This window comes from Polistes dominula, unplaced genomic scaffold, assembly GCF_049000335.1.
Source record: "Polistes dominula isolate Pdom_NZ unplaced genomic scaffold, Pdom_raw_medaka contig_75, whole genome shotgun sequence".
NCBI lineage: Eukaryota > Metazoa > Arthropoda > Insecta > Hymenoptera > Vespidae > Polistes > Polistes dominula.
Window position 1 is genome coordinate 439,018 of NW_028301003.1, and position 20,786 is coordinate 459,803.

General features: G+C 27.9%; 2 protein-coding genes and 1 non-coding gene across 4 annotated transcripts; 1 reads left to right on the forward strand and 2 right to left on the reverse strand.

The window, feature by feature from the left end:
• Positions 1 to 528: 528 nt before the first annotated feature.
• Cdk7 (Cyclin-dependent kinase 7) lies at positions 529 to 20,712 on the reverse strand. 2 transcript variants are annotated; one of them, XM_015330443.2, is made up of 6 exons: positions 20,556 to 20,691; positions 2,469 to 2,942; positions 2,315 to 2,374; positions 2,103 to 2,211; positions 1,570 to 2,015; positions 529 to 990 (listed from the first exon to the last, which is right to left on the reverse strand). In XM_015330443.2, exons 2-6 carry the CDS (start codon positions 2,520 to 2,522, stop codon positions 643 to 645), a joined length of 1,017 nt encoding a protein of 338 aa, XP_015185929.1. In that variant the 5' UTR covers positions 2,523 to 2,942; positions 20,556 to 20,691; the 3' UTR covers positions 529 to 642. The 2 variants fall into 2 exon arrangements, with proteins under 2 accessions (XP_015185929.1, XP_089029947.1); XM_089173821.1 differs by lacking the exons at positions 529 to 990; positions 1,570 to 2,015; positions 2,103 to 2,211; positions 2,315 to 2,374; positions 2,469 to 2,942 and adding exons at positions 7,343 to 11,898; positions 11,968 to 12,129 and having other exon boundaries at positions 20,556 to 20,712.
• On the reverse strand, positions 3,727 to 3,944 carry LOC149032100 (small nucleolar RNA U3). The gene has a single exon (XR_016177062.1). It is a non-coding gene; the product is annotated as a small nucleolar RNA U3 (small nucleolar RNA).
• On the forward strand, positions 12,136 to 20,247 carry LOC149032101 (uncharacterized). The gene is made up of 8 exons (XM_089173817.1): positions 12,136 to 15,864; positions 15,965 to 17,617; positions 17,688 to 17,818; positions 17,900 to 17,989; positions 18,061 to 18,171; positions 18,377 to 18,471; positions 18,613 to 18,714; positions 19,354 to 20,247. The coding sequence occupies exons 1-8, from the start codon at positions 15,650 to 15,652 to the stop codon at positions 19,579 to 19,581; spliced, it is 2,625 nt and encodes an 874-aa protein (XP_089029943.1). The 5' UTR covers positions 12,136 to 15,649; the 3' UTR covers positions 19,582 to 20,247.
• Positions 20,713 to 20,786: the final 74 nt, after the last annotated feature.

The following is a 20,786-nucleotide window of genomic DNA, read 5'->3' on the forward strand; positions in this document are numbered from 1 at the left end:
AATAACATTGTGTAGCATCTTTTTAATATAATTAGTATAAGTATAATTGAAACAGTGTGTTGCAATTAAGTGCATTTTAATATCTCCCCCTCCCCTTTATTATAACCAGAAGCAATGATGTATATGTACAGGAAACCGTTAAGATTATATTACCAAATATTATTATCTTACAGAACAACAGACTTGCCTTAAACATCTATTTATCAGAAATAATTGTATTGCATTGTTTTTGATAGCACACGAATGCGCCGTACAAGAAAAAAACAATTCGTTTTTTCGATTTAAGTTACGTAACACTTTTGTAATAATATTTCAATTAATAGTATAAGTAAGAAGTCAGCTTGGTTAAAAGAAAGTTCAATGATGGAAAAAAAAAATACAGCCTATTAAACTTAATCAAGTTTCTTTATAAACACAATTTTATATATATATATGTGTGTATATATATATATTTTGATTCATGAGATACAAAGGAAGTAGAATATTTAATTGTTGTATATTGGCTTATTCATAAAAAAGAAACGAAAGTTATAATATTGAAAGTATTTATATTTATTTGACAATCCTTCTTAAATAGACTTAATAACTTAAATAAACAAACTCGTAATGATAAGTCTTATCATTGTTTGTTCGAAACATGCATCAAAATTGTAGTCTTTTAGCAAGGGGAGCACCTTCTATGGTCTCCAATAATTTACGCTTCAAACTTATCTTTTCTTCTGATTGATATTTTATTGTCGTTGGAAGAGGTAATCTAGATCCAGGCGTTGGACTTGGTTTGTTGCTAAAGTATGGCATTTGTAACGCTTGGTCGCATGTACATCTCTCTAATGGATTAACATTTAATAGACAAGCAATTAAATCTAATAAATCATCACTTGCAGCAGTGAATATATCCTTTAATGGCATTCCCGGAAAAGGTTTAAATTGAATAAAGTCAGATAATTCCGTCATGCCTGGCCATGTTTCTTCGGTTGGTGTACCTAGTGTCTGTAAAATATAATCATTTACATCATTTTTATACATATATATTAAACAATACATATCTACATTTGTCAAATCGATTAACTTCAAGAAACAAAAAGTCAAGAAAATTAGTGTATCATTTATTATTGAATGATCATCGTCAGCCGATATAGAATTTAACATAGGTTCAAAACAGTCTCTATTTTCTTTCACCTCATGCTGTCGCCATAACCCTGACGAAACCCTAACAAAACCCTGACGGTTGCTGTGTGCAAACAACAAGGTTGTTGTGTGCGAACAACAAGATTGCTCTTTATTGGCGCATTAGCGGAATAATTTTTGCTGCGGTTAACATGTAAGTACCGTAAAACCTTATTCACGATGCAAATATACAGTAGAAGTGAACAACACAGCTGTATCTAAGGGATTAATCGCTTTGACATGTCAGTTCTTATGGACATAATCTTAGATTTTCTATGCAAATCACATCGGTTATCAATGACTATTTTTCTATGATTGGAAGATCATCGTGACTTAAATGGAAAACTTAAGAAAAAAAGGCTTGGCGCTTAATGTGTTAAACATGTACAAGAAAAAAAATACCTGAAATATCCTAGTAAGTTGATCCAAGTCTGATTCTCCAGGTAAGAAAGGTGCACGTAATAATAATTCTGCTAATATACAACCAACCGCCCACATATCAATACCAGTACTGTAAAGTCTTGCACCATACAGTAATTCAGGGGCTCTGTACCATCTAGTTACCACCTGATGAGTATTTATTCTATTGGGGGAACCAAAAAATTTGGCTAATCCAAAATCACCTATCTTCAAGACTCCCTCAGACGTAACCAATAAATTATTAGGTTTCAAATCCCTATGAAGTATCCAATTAAAATGTAAATAATCTAAGCCTTGAAGAGTTTGAATCATATAAGCTTTTATATGCGCAGGGGTTAAGACAATATTGCTGTCTTTTATTATTACTTCTAAATCTGTATCCATGAAATCGAATACTAACGAAACATTGGATTTATAACCGAAGACATCTGAAATAACAAACATAAAACAATATTAATTCATTCAAATATCACAATTCTATTTTCTTGTATCTTTATTATATAAAAATAATTTACCCAATAATCCAATCACGTTGTCATGTTTTAATTCTTGTAAAAGCTTTATTTCTCTCAACGCAGTTCTATTTATCCCATCTCTAGCTTCTGCACGACTACCGACTTTGATCTGAAGAAAAATCGACATAAATATAAATAAAGAAATATAATTTCAAGATTTTAACACTATTTATTTATAACGCATATAAAAATGTAAAATATTGTTGGTTAACCTTTTTAACGGCAACGATTTTTCCTGTTTTCACATCCTTTGCTTTGTAAACAGTAGCGAACTGAAAGATATTAATATAAAACAATTATTATATTGTATTGAGAAATAACACAATTAAACATAAACGTATAAAATAATAAACAGGCATTTCTAACCTGTCCCTCTCCAAGAAAATCGATTTTTTCATATCTCCGTAATTTTTCAGCCATTGTTATAATACACTAAGGTAATTTTTACTTGATTCAGCATTGCACAAATTACCCCCGCTGTATTTTGTTAAACTCCTGAGATGTAAATGCATTTAATTTCAACATTAACACATCATATAGTACACATAACCAACAAATAGAATATCTTTTCAGTCATGTTTGAATCAGTGATGCCTAGACTTGAGCTTTCTCCCACGTGGGAACCTTTGTGCGCATGCGCACGCTGACGTCACAGCTCGACGGCGATTGTTGTTTTCCTGGACATGTTCAATAATAGCTACACGAAGGGGGGCTCTTCCCAGTCGTTTCCCGCGTTTTTCGTTAAAGTGAAGGTAAGTTGCGTATTGTTAAATAATATATTGAATTTTAGTAGTGTTAATATATGTTATTTCTTTTAAAAATGTCCTCTTCCCGTCATTTCTAGAAGTACATATACGATTTTTAATTAATTGTAAACATTTAATTTTATAAAACAATTTTCTACATTTTGTTTCGTCTAAAAGTCGATTTTTTTATTCAATGTTACGCCGTTTTTTTTTTGTTGCATGATTGTAGAGCATGTAATGAAACAAACCTCCATCCCGGGACGATATCACCCAAAAATTGTAGATATCAGATGGAATAAACTTCAATAAGGCGTTAAATTTGAAAACAATTAACCCTTTGTTGTACTCGAAGTTTATATTGTGCATTGTATATATTACGAACAATTGACAAAACAATTTCAATAGAAAAAAAATCATATTCACGTGTTATAAGTTAATGCAATTTGCGCAGTTAAAACAATAATATCATAATTTCCGTGTTTATTTTTGTTTTATTGTTTCCGTAACGGAGCCCTCGAGTACAAAGAGTTAAATTTATTATGCTAAGTTCGTCAAAGTTGCATTGACGAATTTGTATAGATTTCAGGAGGAGGCGAATACAATCGTTTTCGCAATAACTTAATTCATCCATTCACACCCTGATTCTTTCTTTTTCCTTTTTTTCTTTTTATCTATTGTTGTCAATCTCGCTACGTGCACAAACTCATCATTTTCCATCCTTTCCCATGAACAACGCGCCCGAGAATTTCCGAGAACATCCTCGAAGTTCTTTGCAATATATAACAATCCCTTTCATTAATTTCACAAGTTCTTAAAAGAACTCTCTTTACTGCATAATTTTTCTGTAATGATATTTATTTTTGAATGTTCATTTATTGACTACTCAGAAAGCTCCGCTTTCCATAGCTCCCTTTACAGAGTAAAAGGAGTGAACGATCATCGGTGATCAAAATCTTGAAATTTCAATCAAGATCTTGAATTGTCCTCACGCTCAGGAAAGGGAACTACAACTCGTCATCGTAGTTGCAACGTCTCAGCTTTACGCTAAACAGTTGTGAAGATATACTACAGAAATGATCCTGTGAAGTATGATCTTAACTTAACCGTGATTTTTTAAGCCTTATATACAATCCGAAGTATAGTATTACTTACGAGAAACGGTAAATGGTATCTGCCATCTAGTGTCTAATACAAAGAACTAACTGATTTTCTTACCCGTTCGAGACCACTTGCACAGAGTGTGTACACATTGTAATGAACTATTATTTTTTGTTCATAAATCGCTTGTCAAATTATTCAAAAATATACTCCTAAAATTTTAAGTTAAAATTCATTATAACCTCGAGTGTATTTGAAAGGAAGTATTGATATTTTCGTATTGGATATCGTTAGAAGGATGATAAACAAAAGAAAATCTGTAACTGTATACTTATTTCGAAATTTCAAATTCCCAATAATCAACAAACTGTTAATAATGTTTAATCATATTGATACTTCGAATAAGAACTTATGTTAACATGATAAAAATCTGTCCCATGAATTTCTTGTCATTAAATGTTTCCAAACTTTTTTATCCAGTCGCCTAGCTTCCTTTCCTGAAAAAATCTTGTTTATCGCTCCCTTGAAAATTAATTTCTTAATTTTGTTAATCGTCGACCTTTTTACCCTCTTAAATCGATTCATCGATCACCAGAGGGGGCGATATTGCCTACTTTGGGAATTACTGTTCAGAACAGTTGGATTTAAATGTATAGTCGATTAGTGTTGAATAGACGGTTAAGATATCAGTATATTTTTTGTTTGTATTCTTGTTAATTAAAAAAACTCTTATCCTTTACTACGATACTAATGGTAAGATCCTTTCACTTGTGTATATATATGTAAAAATAAAGTAATAAAAGAATATAAATTATTAACGTTTTCGAAAAAGAAGGATTATTTCGAAGTACATTACAAAAAGAGTATAATATTTATTGGTGAAAGTTAAAAGAAGGATCGAACGAAGAATTTTAAGGCAAATCCTTTTTTTGTTACGTGTAACAAAAAATAAGAAAATTATGACAACATAAGTGTACAGACGTCATCTGAAAATTGTACTTAAACTCGAAACATTTCATTCTATTAGGTATACGACTTTGATTCCGTCGTTTTTCTATAAACGGCAAAGTGACAAATAGACGTCGAATATATACATTATAGACCTCTTACAATACGCATTAACATCTTGTGAACATAAACACCAGTAGTACACCAGATCACACACACACATCTGGTACCAGTATAACATAGCACCAGTAGTTGATTTGTGTTGACATCATTTAGTTATACCTGATTAGAAATGTCAAAATATGTGCCGAATACTCATCATTTGCGAGAAATGTTAATTTTCTTTTTTAATATCAAAAAAACTGTGAGTGAGGCTCACCATTTGCTCACAAGCGTTTATGGTCCAGCTGTTATAAATGAAGCTACATGTTCAGAGTGGTATACACGCTTCGCGAGCGGTGATTTCTGCATAACAGACGGAGAGTCGCCGCCGATTGATGACCAGTCAGACGACAGACTAGACATGTCTGATGATGATGAAGAGGAATTTTGACAATGTTAAAAAGAGATGGCAGAATCATTGAGAGTGAATCAACAAGTAGTTTCAAAACGCCGAAAGACGATTGCGAATGAAATGAAAAAAGTAAAATAGAAAAAATTAAAATAAATATAAAAAACAGAATTAAAAAATAGATAAAAGGTAAAAGCTAAGTTGTATACCTAATAAAATAACAGATTTAATTCTATGGCGAAATATCTTTGAGTATACAGTTGATGTCTATAGAATAGAAAACAAGAATGATTATTTAATAAATATGATCGACCTTCCGGCTCTGTTCGATAACATATATTCTCTGTCGATGTTTATAAATTTTCATAAGAAATGACTTTAACTATATTAGAAGAAAAATTTACAAAATTAAGCAGATATCAGTCGATTCAATTTTAAATTTCAATATTCTGGAAAATCTATATTGAAATGTTACAATAGTTTAATTAAGTTATTCACTAAACTCGACAGTTCATTGTCAACTTGAGTGTTTCGATTCATATCAGGTCTAATTAATTATGAAATTAAAAACAAAGTTGAAAGAAATAGCAAATGAAAAATCTCAAGATACGTTAAATGCTATGTTTAATACGCTCATGAACTTAGAATAAAGAAAGAGGAAGTTATTTTTAAAACAATTACATTAAGGACAAATCTTAAATGAATATCATATAAAAGATGAATAAATACAAATCGGACTAACAAACATTTCAAAAATAATTCAAGTATTATTTGATGCAAAATCGTTAATTTTATAAAAATGTTTATTATCAGTGGAATTGTTGCATTGACTATTAGAATATATTTGTTTATGCTGAAAACAATACGTTAGTCAGGATTAAAAGAGAAAAGAAAAGTAACAACGATTCTGTACGTTATCAAAATAGTGCAATATTTTATTTCTGGTTTTTTTATAAAAAAAATTCATGGAATACATTTTACAAAACAAAATAATATTTTATAAGACGTATACAAATTTTATTAAGACAATAAGGGGGAAAAAAAGGATAAATGGTAATTGTTTTATTTGCAATAACATTTTAATTTGTTTCTTGATGAAAATAAAATTTATTTGTAATATTTGTTTAGGGTCTGACGGATCAGGTAACACTAGTCACGTCTTTCAATTGACAAAAATTGGGATCCTGGTAATGATGATGAAATACCTATCAAGATTCTGACGGATTATATAAAAGAAACTCATCTTACTAAATCAATCATTTATGAGGGTATTTTTTTTTAAAGATCTATAAACAAAATTTTCTATAATCTGAAATATTTTAGAGTTAGTGTTGGAATTTGTTTGAAATGTATTAATTGACTTAATATTTTTATGCATTTAAACATACAGAATTGTAAAATGTTATTTATCCTTAACAATGAGTACAAACATGGAAGAAAAAAAAGATATTTTTTATTTGTAAATAAAAATTGTATACTTTTACATGTTATAATAATTATAAATTATTAGGAGAAGATAAGCCAGACCAATTTTTTAAAAATGTTACTTTTATTGAAGAAATTTTTTAAATATAAAAATGTTCTGTTTAAAATGATTAATGTGCATTAACTAAAATTGACCTTATTGAAAAATGTAATTTATATTATCAATAAATTTGTAAAAAGACAATTGTAAAACGTGCACAAAATATTTCATAAATTTCATTATAACAGTAATTTTGTTCTATTTTAATTATATTTCTCCTATATACTTTAACATAATCGAATATTAATGGTGATAAATTGAAAGTAAGTATGACTGTAAGGTAATCTAATCATCATATAAATCCATTTATTCTTTATTTAATGTGTTAAAAGATTAGTAATTGAAATTTATTAACAAATATTTATAAATTTTAATGAATACTGGTAATATTTAAAAAAATATAAACTTAATAGATTTCCGTTTCTAATACCAATAAATTAAATTATTAAAAAGAAACAATATTTAATTAGACTGCAAGTGCACTTATACTACTGTTACAAAACAGCATTAATATAATAGTGTTTTAAAGAGAAATTATTATGGATAAATATAATGATAAATATGATAAAAAATATGATAAAAATGGGAGTTCCCCATATGTAGGGGTAATATGCTCCACTTACTCAAAAAAGAACTTAATTTCATATATATATCACAAATAGCTCGTAATTTAATACTTTTACAGTATAACAAATATAATTTCGATTAACTACATTAATAATTATAATAAATAGCTTTAAAAAAAAAAAAACGAGATAACAATAAGAAATTTGACAAATTTTATGATTCACATGCAGGATAAGTTTCACTTTCACAACAAGTTTCGTGCATTAATTTTTCACATTTGCCACATTGCACCCAATCGCATTTCGATATTTTCTTACTATAAAAACTTATGTGGCACATAGGACAAAAAAGTCTTCAAAAGTTTCTTCTTCACCAGAAGAATCATCGGAAATGTTCATTGGTTCATTTTTTAAAGAAATCATTTACTCATCGTTATCTTAAGGTTTGAAGATCCATCGAGCAATTATCACTGAAGACTAAAAGTAAATATTATATATTTTTTATCAAACATTTTTATGATAATTTCAATGTGTTCTTTATATTAAAAATAATTTGTTTTTCATCATTAACAATGAAAATGTAGCGCTTTTCTGTATAGTTCTTAAGGTTTCAGAAGAATAATAACGTCATGCGCGCTTCGGACTTTTTCGGGAACTGTCGGCGTGGTTTCGGAACGTGTCTAAATATGTATTGTTAATTTAATATAATTTTATAATTAATGCATAAACAAAAAAATAGAATTTTTTTTATAAAACATATATATATGATCTTTCGATTTATGCAAACAAGATATTTAATAAAATAGCCTAGTTAAACATTGTATTATTTAATTTATTTTCGATTAAAAATTTATTTGTTTAAAATAAACACGTTCATTAAATGAAAAATTATGATTACGATAAGTTATGATAGTAATAAGAACATTTTTCGATAAATTATATAGAATTTATTATATATATATTAGGAAATTGTATGACTTATCAATGTATTTATACATCAATCTTAATGTAGGTCTTCGTGGCTCAAGTGGTAGAGTGTTCATTCGGAAAGCAGAAGGATCCAGGTTCGAATCCTGGCAGAGGGAATTAATTACATTCTGTATTTTCTACTACAGAATTTTACTGACTTTAATCTAACCTAGAAGCTGATTGTAAAGTTTTAGATTGTTAAAACTTTAAGTATTCTTGTCCAGTATAAAAAAATCTATTAAGGTTTAAACTAACAGTTTTCTTAATAATTGAGGACTGTCTTCCTGTTGTATTTGTCTTTCATTCTTTCTCTACAATCAATTTCCAAGTCTTTCAAATAATGATTTTTAACAAGTTTAAGTGCTACGAAATATTACCGGGGTTTTGTCGGTGATCCACAATGTGATAGAATAATAACCCCCCCGATCTCTCACGGCCATATGGCCGGGTAGCTCCCCATTGCATCACATCCAAGTTAAGTGCCGAGCACCGGTGAAATCCCCCCGTGGCACCACTCAACCTGTTAATATATTAGTTCTTTAAATTCCACAAGTACTTTATTGCCATGAATTTACTAGGTCTTGGACGTGTGTCTTATGTACGTATAGATACATGGCATTTGTGTCTGGTATTATTGCCGCTTCTAAGACATCTTTCTAAGTTGTCATCATTGATAATCAATGTCAAAATACAATCAATAAAGAAGAGAGAAGGAGGTGCGATTCGTGGTTTTTGAATCGGCTATTACTTTGAAGAAAAGAGAAAGATCATCAATTACTTTCATTCGGTTAGACGAAAAGAAAACTTTGTAGTAGATGATAGACGATGTAACCTCTGTAGCTCAATTGGAATCAGAGCGATTGCCCGGACAAATTTATAAGAACAAAAACGAAGACCTTTTTTTTTTTAAGTGAAAATTTTTTTAAAATCGTGGTCATTTAGAAATCATGAAACTGAAATACTTCACAAGATGAAACGCGGAAATACGTCATAAAAAAGAGACGAACATATGAGCCGTGTATTTTAAAAGTGGCCTAACTCCATTCGTCATTTATTGAAGTGAAAACTTCTTTAGAATGGATGTGATTTGAAAAAATGTAACGCGGAGGCGATGTAAAGGAGCGGTGGGCGGCGATGTAACCGAGCGATTTAACGTGGCGATGAAACGGCCACGATACTAAATAAGAAGAGAAAAAGAGACAAACATATAGGATTGAACCTGCGAGAGAATGAGACAGAATATGGCTATACAGTTTTTCATATTCTTGGCCTTCTCTTTATGCTCTGCTTCGTAGTTATCGCTCCTGGTTTTATATGTGTGTGCTTGTGTGTGACTACATACTACGAAGCGTAGACACATATACAATAATTTCGATACTATACCTGTTTGTAGGTAGGAGCGTTAGAAGGGTAGAAAAATAAACAGAGATCAACACGTAGGTATTCGACAAAAGAATAAGGTACAAACGAACCGACGTTTGAAATAAAGAAAAAAGGTGCGTGGTCTGTTTTTTTTTTTTTTATTTTACCAAACGTGTCATTTCTTTTCTATTTACAAAAATGTTTCTATTTTATTGAAAAATTAATATTAAATTCTTTACTTCGCAACTATTATAATTAATAATTATGAAATACATAAATAGAATATATAATAATTGTATTGTCTGAAATATTTTACAAAAAAGAATGATTACAAGATACATCAAAGAAAAAGAATTAGAGAACACTGTAGAATGCATTAGGAGCAGCTGACAAATTCCATTCAAAAGCAAGTAACGTTAAACTTAACAACTTACAGATTGAAGTTCAATTTTTTTTTTAAATAACAATGAAAAAAGGAATATACGATGTTCAGCACCCTTAATTTGTCCTTAGTAAAAAGTAATAATATATTTAACAGTAGTTATTAATTTCAATGTTGTATTCATTCTACTTATTATTTTCAATCCAAATAAGGGCTTTTATTTCTTATAGTACGTAATTGGATAATTTGTCAAAAGTTCGTTTTGGTGTCCTTTTTTTTACTTCTTCTAATGAACGATTTGTCTTTTTCGTAATGAATATAAAAATCATTTTTGAAGTGAAAACTTCTGTAGAATCGGTGAATCTTTAAAAACCACAAAACGAAAATACTTCAGGAAAAAATAAACAAATATATATACATCTATAGCAGCGGTTGCCAAAATTTTTGATCTCACGGACCAGTAAATTCATCATTTCCGTCTGAGCTTTCAGAATACCTTCCTTCACATGATTCCTATTTATACTATCATATCTTCTTTCACTTCATTCGTCACGATTGTTTCTATTTGGTTTATTGCAGCTGATATTAAATGATCTTATTGAGCTTTTCTTTTTTACTTCTAAAGTTTCTTTTTTTCTTTGATCAAGTTTTCAAGTTCAATAGCTTTTCCTAACGTATGTCTGCATGAATTCGTACGAAATTTACTTAAAGTTGTTCTTATTTCATCGTCGAGGATTCCTTTTATAAATTGATTACGCAATGTTTGCCAATTACTATGCAAGGCTTTATAATATATATTTCGTAAGCATTGATAATAATTTTCTATTGTTTCTCCTTCATATTGATATCGACACCGAAAACGAGTCCTATGAAAATAAACTTCATCACATTCAGTGGAATCAGCAATGTAATGCTTTAGTATCTCGTCGTATGAAAGTTCAGAGAAGTTTTTAGAAGAGTATTTCTCTTTGACCTGCTTATGAACATCATTATCCACCAATTCATTGAAGAATTCAATCATTTTATCTTCTGGTACCTCGATCATATTTGCTATATACTCAAATTTATTATACCACTGACAAAATGAAGTGTTCTTCTTAGGTTCGTATATGCTCATCCATAAAAGAGCATGAGTTACATACGTACTTATTTCCTTAGATTTGTCAAATTTGATAGGCTCTATTGCCATTTTATCGAGTGATAAGTTAGGAATTTGATCTAACTGTTCTTTTATTTCGTTACTGCGAATTCCTTTACGAACTTGTTTGAGTGAACCTTCTTTTAATTGTTCTTTATTATTTATTGGTTCTAAATTATCAGCATATTTTTCTATCGTTCCTTTTTTATATTGTTTTTGACACGTAAAAAGTTTATTGTTTAAATTACTTTTACATGAAACAGAGAAACAAAGATGATAATGATTTATTATCTGTTCGTATGAAAGTTCAGAAAAGTTTATGCCAGGGAACGTTTGCATGACAGCCGTACGTACATCATTGTCTATCATTTCATTGAAAAATTCAATCATTCTCTCATTAGATACACCAATAATATTTGCTGCACGCTCGAATTTATTTAACCATTCGTGAAATAAAACTTCCTTCGTTGGATTGAATATATTTATTATTTTAAGAGCTTCATTTTTATAACGAGTCATTTCATAGGCTTTTTCAAATGCAATGGCTTCTGCTACAATTTTATCGAACGAATAGCATGGAGTTCTATTTAAATGTATTCTTAATTCATCGTTATGTATACCTGTTAAAAATTGTTTCAATAAAAAGTCTTCTGAATTTAGGGTTATAAAGCAAAGATTTCTTATTTTTGTCAAGTTGTCAGCATATTTCGTTATCGTTTCATTTTTATATTGATAACGACACATGAAGCGTTTTCTATGAAAAATTACTTCATCGAGCTCATCTAAATAAAAAATGTAATAATTTATTATTTTTTCGTATGGAGAAAATAAAAAATTGTCGTGAGAAATTTTTTCCTTAACATTCTTATGTATATTATTATCAATCATTTTATTGAAAAATTCAATCATTTTATTATTAGGTACTCCGATAAAATCTGCTATAAATTCAAATTTATTTAACCACTGATAAAAGAAACCTTTTTGGGAAAGATTGAAAATATTAATCATTTTAAGTGCTTCGTTGACATAATCATTCATTTGATTGTTACCTTCAAATTCAATTGCCTTTTTTATCATTTCATCGAATGACAAATTAGGAATTTTAATTAAACGTGCTCTTATATAATTGTCACGTATTCCTTCAACGAATTGTTTGCATAATTCTTTTTCTGAGGTACTTGTAGAACAACAATTATGAAATATTTTTCGTAGATTAGCGACATACTGTTCTATCGTTTCTTCATTATATTGTATACGATACAAAAGACGTGTTTTGTGGAAATCAATTTCATTCGTAGAAGCAAAATATTGTAGGTAATTGTTTATCAATTTTTGGTATTCAAGTTTATAGAAGTTGACTGAAAAAAAAGCCATCTTTACTCTTAAATGAACATTATAACTAACCATATTTTTGAAAAATTCAATCATTTTATCATTTGGTACTTTAATACGATCTGCTACAAATTCAAATTTATTTAACCAATCACAAAAATAGCCTTCTTTGTTTGGATCGTAAATATTTAACATTGAAAGAGCTTTATTTCTATAATATATTATTGGATAAACATTTTGTATTGAATGTTCGTTACTCATTATTTTCGACATAGAAAAAACTTATTACCACTTAAATAGATAATGTTATGAATGTTCTTTGTTCAGACTTCTCTTTCGTCCTTACCAATATAACTGCAATTCACTTTTCATAAAGTAATTTTAAAAGACTTTTATTTTAGAAACACGTATACATTTTCTATTTTCTATTATTTTCTTCAAAATTTTTGTATAAGTTAAAATCTATTAATTGTAATGATTAATAACAATTTCCAAAAATAATAATATAATTTAATGAGAATATATGTACGAAAATTTAATAATGTTTAACGACTCACTATTTAAACATTAATACATTTAAATTTTACAGTAGTTGGGAATGTATTGAGCATTTATTATTCTTTGGCAGACATAATAATAAACATTAGTCACTTTGCCAGAAGTAATAACATAACTGACAATGATCATAATAAACGACTCTTAAATATTGCAAATTCGAACGCGAATAAATTTAACGGAGATTATTACGGATTGTAGGTAGGAGCGATAGAAGAGTAGACTATGGCATTCAGTATTTCATTTTTATTGCTAGAATTTGGAAAAGTATAGTTTTTATAAGCTCTCCCACTCAGGGACCATACCAGTGCCCTTTGTTATATATGGTAATAATATTATAATAAATAAATCCTACAATTATCTTACTCTTGAAACTGTGCATTCGTCTCATTTTCTCGAAGTCTAGTTTTTTTCAAGGTTTCACTTCTAACACGTGTGATCTACATACATAATTTTGTATTTTCAGGTTGCACCTGCTGATTGTTTAACTTCATGTTACGAGTACATATGATAATACTTGATTACAAATAAAATGAGACAAAAATGTAGATGAGAAAATTGGACTAGTACTGTATTGTATATTACAGGACTAATCAATACAATATACAAATTGTATATACAGTACAATTAGTATTGTATATTTCTGTATTAATAAAAGAAAAATATTGATAAAATTTTAAACATTAATTTATTTTCAAAAATGTATTGAGTTTGAAACATTGATAATGTTGAACCTTGAATAAATTTGTCTAATTTTTGGAAAATGAATTCTTCTAAATTTAAGACAACACTAACGAGGAAAATAATAAATCTCAATAATACCGGCATTTGAAAATTTACCTTCAGATGTCGCGTCAGTTGCTATTAACACTTACTATAAAGGTTAGGTATTCCTTATTATAAGTAACCCTTGTACTTTATTTTCTCAGTTAAATCAAATTTTATATTAAAAATAGAAGTTTCATTAATACAGTATATTAGTAATTATAATTAAAAAAATTATTTTATTCAGTGAAGTGTTATTAAATTATCGGACATTAATATTCCTTATATATAAACGTTATCATCACACGTGGTGATCTTTTCTCTACAAATAAAGCGGAAACTCATGTTTGTAAACAACAATCCATATATATATATGTATATAACTACATATATATATATATATAGTTATTATATCGATTATGTGATGTTTCTGTAAAACTTCAAATGATTTTAATGATAAATATACGCATTTCGATTTAATACGCAATCAAGGTATGTGTTTAAATTATTAATTAATTAATTATTAATATTTATTTATATCTATGTTATATTTTTATCTTATATTTATTATTATTAACACTAGAACTACCCGGGGAGGAAAAAAACGGTGCTACTTCTACCAAAACCAGTCAAAATGACTGGTCTTTTAAAAAACCAGAAAAGTTCTGTAAAAACAGAATTTTTTTTTGATTAATTTATTACTATCTTAAAAAATATAGTAATAATGTACCAGTCAAAATGACTGGTTTTGGTAGAAGTAGCAAAGGTAAAAAATTACTGTATAAGTTCTGTATAAATTGTAAAAAAAAAGAAAATTATTTTTTGAAACTTTTACTTATATCTACAAAAGTCATTTCAGAAAAAAAAATGAATTTTATAATGAAGTTCAAGAATCAGTCAAAATGACCGGTCTGGTAGTTCTAATTTTAAAATATGTTAAACAAAATTTTTCGTTTTAAAAAATTTGGTTTTGTCTCGATTAAAAAAAATTCCTTTCATTCAAAATCAATATAATTACTTTTTCGTGTTTTAAAAAGAGTCTATTTTTTGAAAAAATAAATATGTTTATTTATATATATTTACTGTATATATATATATATATATATATATATATATATATAAATTTACTGTATTCTCGGATACTTCATCGACAGAAAAGAATAGAAAAATGAATAAAAGATGACCAATTACTGCAAGTTCTAGACTTGCGAAATGTAAATTGCAACGTTTTACCTGTGCTTTCTCAGATAGAAAATGAAGTTATTGTTTTAAACATGTTAAATGCTGTGCCTGTTCCAAAGGATTGATTTTAAACTTACCATCTATGTAGCTATGTCGGTCACTAATAGCTAACATTCTTATTTATTTCTGGTAAATTATTGTAGTTTATACAGAATGTTTAACAAAAGTAACTGATGCTTAACGTGTAAACCAAAATTTATGGATTATACTGGCAAAATTATATTAATTAAAATATTACATACGCGCGAAGTAACAATTGCGATTTGAAATATTCACAAATTTCCAAGAACACAAAATTACTTCAACTGCCATTCAAATTTCTGTCAAAAAATAATAATTTTTCGTTATTTCAGATAAATGAAATCAATGATTCTGTAGCGAACCCCATAAGATTTATTTATATTACCAATGGAAACTATTGATAATGCAAATTTTGTTACATTGCGAGACAAAAATATAAGAAATGGTAGCAATCATAAAAAAAATATTTACAGTTGTGATCAAACAGATAGAAAAAATGAGATTATTAAAAGTTCCGAAGAAAGACCAATTAGGCATTTTTTTAATTGGCGAGTTATGTTAGATGAAGAGGGTCACTTGATTATTATCGGTACTTCAGATAGGTAAATTGAACAAATTAAATTATTTTAAAATAATTTATATAATTTCTTTCTCATTTTTCTTTTTTTTTTTTTTATATATGTATATATTTATTTTACATAGCGGAAACTTTGTACGTAGTCAGCCCATAAATAAAAGATTGACTGACACAAACGTTGAATCAATTTTTAATAACGTATATCATATCAATGGAAATCTTGTCGATTATTGGGATGAATTACCGGATTATATTCGATGTAAATTTTATAATGGTTTTCCCGAGGATTGGAAAAATGTAACAGATATTTGGAAATTATTTGTTAGGCAAGGTTCCAATTCCAATTTTCATTGGCCTACATTGAAATATATGAAAAAGGAACAAACGCCAAATGCCTTTGAATTCAAAGTACATTTTTGTACTTTATGTGGTCAAAAATGTAATAGTCGTCAGATTTTAAAAGTTAAGAACGATAATAGTACATACAATGAAACTTATCTACCAAATTCAGCAGATTTACCTACTTCTAATGAAATACAAAATGTATATAATATCAGTAATAATAGTTTAGATAAAGAAAATTTAACAAAATCTAAAAATATAAATGATAATCAATCGACTTTATTTTTAAAAGAAAAGAAAATGAACAATTTCAAAGATAAACAAAATGCAATTGTTACTAATCTATTAAACAAAGATGTGCCTAAGGAACATATTTATAAAATAATTGAAATTTTTAATTTTGATAAAAATACTCTGTCGTCTAGATTAGAATGTAATGTTGAAAATAGCACCCAAGTACAAAATAATGAAATGATAATAAATAATTATGGAAAATCTTATGATGTGCCATTACTAACAGAATTATCTGATTCCACTAAGAGCAATGTAGATGAATCACATAGAACTTTAAAAATAGCTGTAAAAGAAGAACAAAATGCTAGCACCGAGTCAGAGGAGATAAATGATATGCATTCCCAAAAATCAGATAAAGGAAATGCTGAAAGATTTGAAAGTAATGCTTATACGGGTAAACCTAGGATCATATCTGACATGATATTATCAAATAAAGAAATATTAGTGAAACGGTTTAAAAGTCAGCAAAGAAGAGAAAAATCATTTTATAATCTTACTTCTAGAAGTTCTAGAAAATACGTAGATACCTCAGAATTTACAGATACTGACGAGAAAAATAAGGAAAATATGAAGTATCATACTAAAAGATTCAATAAAAGAAAAAATGATTCTTTTTCTAATAATTCTTATTCCAATATAGAGGAATCAAAACGAAAAAAACATAGGAATAAAACAAAGATGATAGTACACAATTTAGAAATACCAGAAATAACAAAAAGATTTGTTGATACGAATCAGCCTGATACTACAATCAAAGAAGTTAGTAAAAATAGTACCAATAATAACACTAATCAAATAATATCGGAACCAAAGCAGAACATGAATGAAAATGTAGCCCATGATAAATTAGAGTTTAAACCTGTTTTAAATAATACAAGTGATATTAATGAAAATGATCATCAATTAATATCCGACGAAGATATTAGAAGTGATGATGAAATTTATGAAAGTACATATAATAATAATAATAATGAGAGCTTACCAATTTCAAATGGTAATGATATTCAAACTGAATTTAATAAGGATCTATCTTTATTGGAATTAAGAAAACCTAAATTATTATCTGATTGGAGGCCACAAGTTATATTTGATGGTTCTTTAACTGATGGGTACAGCTTGATTTTTGAAGGACAATTACTCAAGTATGTAAGAATTTTGAAACATTTCATCTTATTAATGGATCCATGACTTATATTATTTTCATTTATGTAGCGATGCTGGCCATGTAATTAATAGAAAGTTCAAAACTCATCCTATTCATGAACGATTATCCTCAACTTTAATTCAAGATATAAATCAAGATATTTATCTACTTGTTGGAGATTTGCATAATTCTAAAGACGGTAATATTAAAGGCATTTAAAGTTATGTATATCGTACGTTACACTTTTACATATAATGTTACAAATTTATATTATGTTTAGTTGTACCCAAAAAATTAGTGAGGTATTGTCTTCATGGATGTCCATTGAATATAAATAAATTTTGCAAAATGTGGAAATCGTATATAGAAGGTATTCGAATAATTTGTTACTACTAACATATAAATAAATGATTTTACTCTGGTCTTTTGTGATTTACTTAGGTGATAAAAATAAAATAGTAACTAGACAAGAAAATAAAATTACAAATACATTGAATGTTGCTACAAGTTCAAGAGGACGCAAGATATACCCACCATTAAATTATTGGACTGGTAAACAAGTATTTTATTATGATTTTATTTTAACACTTATTGTTAGTCAATCGTGCGTGTCATAGCTAATTGTAGGCTGTTCATTGCACATTTTTTGACGAGAACTAATAATTCAACGTAACTAGATCTTTTGACTGCTATTTTAATAATATTTATATAATATATTGTTTATTTAATAAATTAAATGATATTGTATCTTTAATAGGAGAACGTGTCGTTTCTAAACAAAAAGAAGCAGTCTACACAGAAAGCAACACCCCAAAGTGTTCTAAAGATGCTAATACTTCACCTGAAATGATGGTAAGATAATTTATAATTAAATTTATAAAAATTTAGACATATATCATACAAATAATAGTTTTTACTATGAAATATTTTTTACTGTGTATCGGTTATATACTTTTTAACAGTTGCATATTTAATAATTTGCATATTTTCAAGGATAAACAAGAAAAAATGTATGAATCACTTAGCGATCATGAATCTTTCCAAATTTCAAAACAGAAAGAAGCAAGCGATACATCTAAAGATGAAAATTTCAAGGTATATAAATAATGTTTGAATAATTATACAGGGATTAAAAAGGGTCAGTTATTTTAAAGTCTTATAATACTTATCAAAAGAGTAATAAAAAAATGTCTAATAAATAGGATTCTAAAATCAACCCTTTCGGTGCAAATAAAATTGTATTGTATTTATATCGTAAGCAAATCTCGTGACAACATATTGAATGAATATTTGGAATTTGCTGAAAAATATTTTAGTTATAGGTTGTCAAAATAAATTAATAATTAATAATGGTTACTTTGTTAATGCAAACATTGTGTGTGTGTGTGTGTATTAATTATTAATATTTGATACATTTTTATTCCATTCGCAATGCAATTCTAACGTCTATGGATTATAAATTGACATATACTTTCAAATATTCCTTGAATTAATGTATTTTTAAGCAAATTCCTCTGTATAGATTCAATTTGTTACCAAGAGACTTCCTTATGATATCAAACGCTACTAAATAATAATAGTTAAATTACAACAAAAGGGTTAATTTTAGATCCATGTTAATTAATATCATGTTTTATTCGTTTCAATAAGTATTATAAGCCCTTCATAAGAAAATTGAAAATTTGATCTATTTTATTTTGTCTATTCTAAATGCGTGACATTATTTCCTTACAGTTACCACAAATGATTAAAAAAGCTGAAATACGTTTAAATAAATGCGATTTACAATTAAATAATCATCAGCATAAAGTGAACAAAAACAATAAAAAAGTATTGCGTTCAGATAAACATACTAACAATAATAAACAACAATCATCAACTAAGAAAATAAATCTGAGGTACAGTTATCATAAAAATGTTCCTAGAGAAGATGATATTTTGTCAGACGATGAATCATTTTAGTTTAAGACATATTTTTCATATAAACTCACAAATGAACCATTCATTTGACATTATGATTCATCAACACCATAAATCACAAAACAAATTAATCAAGTTGCATACATTTTCAGATCATTTATTGTATGACAATATGAAATTTTGTTATTCAATAGTATTGAATTCATTATTTAGGATATTTCTTTGTTCTTTTTATACAGATGTAATGATTAGTATTTATTTTTTATACAGTAATAATGATTAAATTTAGAATAATCTGCAAATTATCATTAGAATTACGTTTGTTTTTTCCAAATTTGTTTTTATTTAATTTATATTTTCTCTTCATCATAATTATTGATCGAATTGAGCTATATTTATTTATATATTATAAAAAGAATAGATTATTATTATTATTATTATTATTATTATTACTTTTTCTTTGGATTTATCTCATTTGTTTGTAGTTGTATGATGTAAAATGTTTTTTAAATATTATATCATTATTGGTAATATATGATTTGGTAATATTTTATTATTTTTCCCCCATACCGAAAAACTAGATTTTTGGACTATTAGGATCACATTTTCGTGATTTGAGATCACTGTTCGTCGCATTTGATAGTCAGAGGGTTAAAAAAGAAACGCCTTCTGTTTGAACATGCTACTCTTTGATTCTTTAAATTAGTCAACTCACGTCTGATTTCTTTTAGTTTTCTTTTACATCTTCTATTTTGTTAATTTCCATTCATCCTTCACACATATACATACAAACATGTAGCAACTAAACGAGAACCTTTCATATTCTTGTCAAACTCTCGATTGATTGTTCCTCACAAACACAAACACACACACACACACACATACTCACATAGATATTTTTATACTCTTGACATTCGTATTCCTACATTGATGGGATTGTATATATTAGTCTGATTAATAAAATATAAACAAATCAAAACATGACTAGACATGTAGTTCCACATTTAAGGGCTTACCAGGTAATATGCGAACCACGAGTAGCAGATTGAGTTATGGTTGTTCTATAGTTTCCGTACATTGTCTTATCTTTCATTTTAAACACTGGAATAATGATAGACTATTTTCACTCTTTCGGTAGGTCTTTCAAAAGGTGCGGATCAATTCATGTGGTCCAGGAGTGGCCAACGTGTGGCGCATGTGCCAAAAGTAGCATATTGAATGATTACAAGTTACCTAATTACATCCTT

What these genes read in the sequence shown, in the direction of transcription:
- Cdk7 (XM_089173821.1), bottom strand. Translation starts at nt 12,091, where the DNA reads ATGTGTCGTTATCAATATAAAAATGAAACGATAACGAAATATGCTGAC. An exon ending in ATTGAAACAATTTTTAACAG is followed by an intron (nt 11,899 to 11,967) that starts GTATACATAACG and finishes ATAAAATTGTAG; the next exon opens with CAGAAGCCATTGCATTTGAA.
- LOC149032101 (XM_089173817.1), top strand. Translation starts at nt 15,650, where the DNA reads ATGGAAACTATTGATAATGCAAATTTTGTTACATTGCGAGACAAAAAT. An exon ending in ATTATCGGTACTTCAGATAG is followed by an intron (nt 15,865 to 15,964) that starts GTAAATTGAACA and finishes TATTTTACATAG; the next exon opens with CGGAAACTTTGTACGTAGTC. An exon ending in ACCATTAAATTATTGGACTG is followed by an intron (nt 18,172 to 18,376) that starts GTAAACAAGTAT and finishes TATCTTTAATAG; the next exon opens with GAGAACGTGTCGTTTCTAAA.